Source organism: Agrilus planipennis, unplaced genomic scaffold (assembly GCF_000699045.2).
Source record: "Agrilus planipennis isolate EAB-ADULT unplaced genomic scaffold, Apla_2.0 scaffold11, whole genome shotgun sequence".
Classification (NCBI taxonomy): Eukaryota; Metazoa; Arthropoda; class Insecta; order Coleoptera; family Buprestidae; genus Agrilus; species Agrilus planipennis.
In genome coordinates, this window is record NW_020440736.1 from 2,625,445 (window position 1) to 2,632,155 (window position 6,711).

The window sequence follows — 6,711 nt, forward strand, 5'->3', positions numbered from 1 at the left end:
ATAACTTTCTCAATATTTTTATGTATTTTTCATTAGTTTTACTTTTGAATATTGTTTATGAATGACCACATAAATATTTACATGCCTAGAAATGTATAAAAATTGGTGCATTTATTAACTTTGAACCCCCATAACTTTTTATGGGGGTGAGACCGCCATGAACTTTTTATGGTACAGTGGTGGGGGAGATCTCCTCTTTCGATCACCCCACCCCCTTATCTTCTAGAACTTCACCCAGTTCTCTTGAAAACGGTAAACTTTCGGACATACAAACATTTACTTAATTTTCTTTTTTTTCACCCTATGAACAGAAAAAAGTGGAGGTGCATGTCTAATCAGTTCTAGGGCTAATGGCCTTATGATGATGAGTGCCCTATCGCCTCCTGAAACTTTGTTACTTATTTACTTACCTACATTTACATCCTATATGCATATGTAATGTTGTTGCATCTTTTGCTATATTAAGGAAAGGAGATGTATGCAACTCATGTTGGTACCTACACACAGAAAAAATGAAACCTCTTTTGTACCTATTTCACCCAACATCACGACACTCCCCAACTGTACGTTATAATCCTTCTAATTAGCTATTAATAAACTGTCCCAAACTAACAGTAAAGTTGTCCCTAATGCGATGTCTGAGATCTGAAGTGTCGTAATTGGCTTAAGACATAAGATACGTCAACCCTCAAAACTGTCCAGTTCCACTTGATTAATTGACGTTTGCACCCCAAATCACCGACCGTCCATTACGTTTAATTGCTCCACGGTAATTAATCGAGACATGTGACAGACGAGAGAACACGCAGGTGATCTTTGAAGACCTTGGCTATGCAAATACAACATAAATTATGCCAACGCTTTGCATACCACCTGTAAACATAAACATGTTGCACGTGTAAATATACACTTGCTTTATTACTAGCTGGGATACTCAGCTCAGGAAGTTGATATGAGATTGTGTGGTAGTTGGACTAAAAGGATAAACTTTAAAATTTAAGAGGTACAAAGGTAATTCCACCCATTCGACAAAGGCTTTCTACACATTCGAGTGTGTTCTGAACGTTCCACAATCATCTGGGACATTCCAGATTATTTCCGAACATTCCAAAATGTTCCGAGATGTTCCCAAACTTTGGAACGCACGACGGATTTTGCTTTACATACTCCGTCCCAAAAAATATACCCACACATAATGTTTTAATTCTCAAAAGTTCGGGAGAATTTAATTTTCGAATCAAGTTCGAGTTACACACAAAGTACAATAAAAATTATTATGATGATGATGAAAAGTGCAAAATAAAAAATACAAATGTCTAATTACCAATTTATTCGTTGAAGGCTGGATCAAGACTGCCGTCTCTCATATTTACAAACAAATATATAATTTAAGATGAGTGATTGTGTGGGGATAGGGAGGGTGGAAAAGGTGAGTGGTGGAACAACAGTATGTATTGTACATATGTATCTGTACATAAGCGATTACAAATTTACAAGAATCTATTGCATGAAGACATAAATAGGTAGAGATAAGGCAGAACAATAGAACCAGAATAAAATGTAAATTTGGGAGTATTGAATCGTATGTCCTGCTGTGTTCAAGTAGAAGAAAGCAATTGTAATTTCATTTTAATGACAGGAAAGTTTGCTATTAGAAAAACCTAATTTCCTGTGATACAAACATCTGTTGTGATCCTGAAAGCCTATACAAACAGATTACCTGACTATCGTCTATAATAATAGTTTATTAAATTCAAATATTGATATGATCTGAACAGTTAAAAGTTCAATGTACAGAAGAATTTTTTGTAACATTGATAAGTTCTTAATGTAAAAATAACAAACATTTTACTAAAACTTACCCTTGCAGTATTATTTATAGCAGAAATAAAATATTTAATATTTAACAAAAAATCACGAACAATAACGACTAAAACAACGATTTCACTGTACTATTTAGTATGAATCAGAGGAACATCTTTTTGGTTATCCCAATTTATGACATTTCACCACACCTTTCCACTATCCAACCAATAAGNAGGAATGTAACAGGAAGATATGTACAAAAGAGGGTTACTTATTTTTAGATTTTTAAATAATTAATTTTGCTACACTATTAATAATAAACTTTATTAAAATCGTTGGCCAAGGGCCACATTCAGAATTCTTATCAAATGTGAAGCATTAATGCTTTAAGACGACTCTGAGAGTAAATATTTCCTGACTGAAGGGCTAAAATATCAATATCAATTTACAAAAATGAAGCCTAATTTGTTATCGTCGTATCTCATAATTTCTTGTTTTAATTGTTGAATTTAGGTCTGTATATTAAACGCCGTCTTGATAAGTTAACCTTGAAAAAGAAACTTACAGTTCTAACACCGTAAACAGCAACGCAATCACTTTTTTGGCACCCATTCTGTAGCACTGGCAACTTTCCAATAAGCTTTTTTCCTAAATTTTATTTATATAAGAGCAACTTTATTCTGAGTTAAGAAAAAAGATAAAGAAATGTATCTGCATGTTAAGTTGCATAAGATATATTTTATCTTTGCTCTTATTACTTTTCTAGTAATTAACTTTATCAATCTATAATATCGTAAACAAACTAATTAAACGTTTTCTTTATACTACTTGAAATTCTTTTAGGATATATTTTTATAAAAATGTACTGTTATTCCTAAATAGCAAAAAATTCAGAATTTACTTCTTTTTTTCTTTGCGACGATAGTAATTTGTTACTTCTGATAATGATACATAAAGCGAGAGAAATAGTGGTAAATCATATGATACGTGTGTCGTAGGAGGCGAATTATTTGACAATGACGCATTCATGTAAGAACGAGTGTTATAGATGTCGGTACGAGACGATAACTAAGCGATAGCCACACGAGTCCATCGACAAAGAAAGTCAGGATTTCTATTTTGTAGTGAAAAGGAAGCAATTAAAGTAATTTTCTTATTTCCGGCTAGGGAGTGTTTGTAAATTCAATAAAAGAAAAGAACTACAAATCAGAAAAAAGTCTTTTTGACGTGACAACGTCTTATAATTCGATGGAGCCGGCTGCACGCACGAAAAAACATGACTCATGCGACGTTACCTTGCTCTAAGGCGTTCCATTTAAGGCTTGAAGTGCAAGCGAGAGCGCGGAACGAGCGACAAAGAGGCACAACCGGCCTCCGCGTTCGGCAGCGTTCGACATCTGTCTCTCTCCTNGATTCGTTTGAAAACTGTTCCTTTAAATGCAGTAAAATATTACTTATTATGTTTCCAGTCTTCTGAAAACCGTTTGTGATTAAGTGATTGTCTTCTTCTGACGATCTGAAATTGTCCATTTCAGGAAAAGTAGAAGACGGTTGCAAAATGATTGCCTGAACCTCAAAAATTGCCTACATTTAGAGCTCGAGTTTTTTGTTTTTTAATTTTGCCAATTATAATAATGTAAGTTTTTATCTAAAGGGGGTTAATGTTTCGTCAGTGATGCTTCACAGAGGTGTCAGTATTTCTTTCCGGCGTCTCAAAAGATTCGTTTGAAAACTGTTCCTTTAAATGCAGTAAAATATTACTTATTATGTTTCCAGTCTTCTGAAAACCGTTTGTGATTAAGTGATTGTCTTCTTCTGACGATCTGAAATTGTCCATTTCAGGAAAAGTAGAAGACGGTTGCAAAATGATTGCCTGAACCTCAAAAATTGCCTACATTTAGAGCTCGAGTTTTTTGTTTTTTAATTTTGCCAATTATAATAATGTAAGTTTTTATCTAAAGGGGGTTAATGTTTCGTCAGTGATGCTTCACAGAGGTGTCAGTATTTCTTTCCGGCGTCTCAAAAGATTCGTTTGAAAACTGTTCCTTTAAATGCAGTAAAATATTACTTATTATGTTTCCAGTCTTCTGAAAACCGTTTGTGATTAAGTGATTGTCTTCTTCTGACGATCTGAAATTGTCCATTTCAGGAAAAGTAGAAGACGGTTGCAAAATGATTGCCTGAACCTCAAAAATTGCCTACATTTAGAGCTCGAGTTTTTTGTTTTTTAATTTTGCCAATTATAATAATGTAAGTTTTTATCTAAAGGGGGTTAATGTTTCGTCAGTGATGCTTCACAGAGGTGTCAGTATTTCTTTCCGGCGTCTCAAAAGATTCGTTTGAAAACTGTTCCTTTAAATGCAGTAAAATATTACTTATTATGTTTCCAGTCTTCTGAAAACCGTTTGTGATTAAGTGATTGTCTTCTTCTGACGATCTGAAATTGTCCATTTCAGGAAAAGTAGAAGACGGTTGCAAAATGATTGCCTGAACCTCAAAAATTGCCTACATTTAGAGCTCGAGTTTTTTGTTTTTTAATTTTGCCAATTATAATAATGTAAGTTTTTATCTAAAGGGGGTTAATGTTTCGTCAGTGATGCTTCACAGAGGTGTCAGTATTTCTTTCCGGCGTCTCAAAAGATTCGTTTGAAAACTGTTCCTTTAAATGCAGTAAAATATTACTTATTATGTTTCCAGTCTTCTGAAAACCGTTTGTGATTAAGTGATTGTCTTCTTCTGACGATCTGAAATTGTCCATTTCAGGAAAAGTAGAAGACGGTTGCAAAATGATTGCCTGAACCTCAAAAATTGCCTACATTTAGAGCTCGAGTTTTTTGTTTTTTAATTTTGCCAATTATAATAATGTAAGTTTTTATCTAAAGGGGGTTAATGTTTCGTCAGTGATGCTTCACAGAGGTGTCAGTATTTCTTTCCGGCGTCTCAAAAGATTCGTTTGAAAACTGTTCCTTTAAATGCAGTAAAATATTACTTATTATGTTTCCAGTCTTCTGAAAACCGTTTGTGATTAAGTGATTGTCTTCTTCTGACGATCTGAAATTGTCCATTTCAGGAAAAGTAGAAGACGGTTGCAAAATGATTGCCTGAACCTCAAAAATTGCCTACATTTAGAGCTCGAGTTTTTTGTTTTTTAATTTTGCCAATTATAATAATGTAAGTTTTTATCTAAAGGGGGTTAATGTTTCGTCAGTGATGCTTCACAGAGGTGTCAGTATTTCTTTCCGGCGTCTCAAAAGATTCGTTTGAAAACTGTTCCTTTAAATGCAGTAAAATATTACTTATTATGTTTCCAGTCTTCTGAAAACCGTTTGTGATTAAGTGATTGTCTTCTTCTGACGATCTGAAATTGTCCATTTCAGGAAAAGTAGAAGACGGTTGCAAAATGATTGCCTGAACCTCAAAAATTGCCTACATTTAGAGCTCGAGTTTTTTGTTTTTTAATTTTGCCAATTATAATAATGTAAGTTTTTATCTAAAGGGGGTTAATGTTTCGTCAGTGATGCTTCACAGAGGTGTCAGTATTTCTTTCCGGCGTCTCAAAAGATTCGTTTGAAAACTGTTCCTTTAAATGCAGTAAAATATTACTTATTATGTTTCCAGTCTTCTGAAAACCGTTTGTGATTAAGTGATTGTCTTCTTCTGACGATCTGAAATTGTCCATTTCAGGAAAAGTAGAAGACGGTTGCAAAATGATTGCCTGAACCTCAAAAATTGCCTACATTTAGAGCTCGAGTTTTTTGTTTTTTAATTTTGCCAATTATAATAATGTAAGTTTTTATCTAAAGGGGGTTAATGTTTCGTCAGTGATGCTTCACAGAGGTGTCAGTATTTCTTTCCGGCGTCTCAAAAGATTCGTTTGAAAACTGTTCCTTTAAATGCAGTAAAATATTACTTATTATGTTTCCAGTCTTCTGAAAACCGTTTGTGATTAAGTGATTGTCTTCTTCTGACGATCTGAAATTGTCCATTTCAGGAAAAGTAGAAGACGGTTGCAAAATGATTGCCTGAACCTCAAAAATTGCCTACATTTAGAGCTCGAGTTTTTTGTTTTTTAATTTTGCCAATTATAATAATGTAAGTTTTTATCTAAAGGGGGTTAATGTTTCGTCAGTGATGCTTCACAGAGGTGTCAGTATTTCTTTCCGGCGTCTCAAAAGATTCGTTTGAAAACTGTTCCTTTAAATGCAGTAAAATATTACTTATTATGTTTCCAGTCTTCTGAAAACCGTTTGTGATTAAGTGATTGTCTTCTTCTGACGATCTGAAATTGTCCATTTCAGGAAAAGTAGAAGACGGTTGCAAAATGATTGCCTGAACCTCAAAAATTGCCTACATTTAGAGCTCGAGTTTTTTGTTTTTTAATTTTGCCAATTATAATAATGTAAGTTTTTATCTAAAGGGGGTTAATGTTTCGTCAGTGATGCTTCACAGAGGTGTCAGTATTTCTTTCCGGCGTCTCAAAAGATTCGTTTGAAAACTGTTCCTTTAAATGCAGTAAAATATTACTTATTATGTTTCCAGTCTTCTGAAAACCGTTTGTGATTAAGTGATTGTCTTCTTCTGACGATCTGAAATTGTCCATTTCAGGAAAAGTAGAAGACGGTTGCAAAATGATTGCCTGAACCTCAAAAATTGCCTACATTTAGAGCTCGAGTTTTTTGTTTTTTAATTTTGCCAATTATAATAATGTAAGTTTTTATCTAAAGGGGGTTAATGTTTCGTCAGTGATGCTTCACAGAGGTGTCAGTATTTCTTTCCGGCGTCTCAAAAGATTCGTTTGAAAACTGTTCCTTTAAATGCAGTAAAATATTACTTATTATGTTTCCAGTCTTCTGAAAACCGTTTGTGATTAAGTGATTGTCTTCTTCTGACGATCTGAAATTGTCC

At 33.9% G+C, this 6,711-nt stretch overlaps 1 protein-coding gene across 1 annotated transcript in view; it reads right to left on the reverse strand.

The window, feature by feature from the left end:
* Window positions 1–2,472, reverse strand: part of LOC108733926 (myrosinase 1-like) — a 36,307-nt gene extending 33,835 nt beyond the window's left edge. Inside the window, exon 1 of the mRNA XM_025979833.1 lies at window positions 2,372–2,472. Within this exon, the coding sequence (XP_025835618.1) occupies window positions 2,372–2,418 (47 nt within the window). The 5' untranslated portion in view covers window positions 2,419–2,472. The remainder of the gene's footprint in view (window positions 1–2,371) is intronic.
* Between the last annotated feature and the right edge of the window lie 4,239 nt (window positions 2,473–6,711).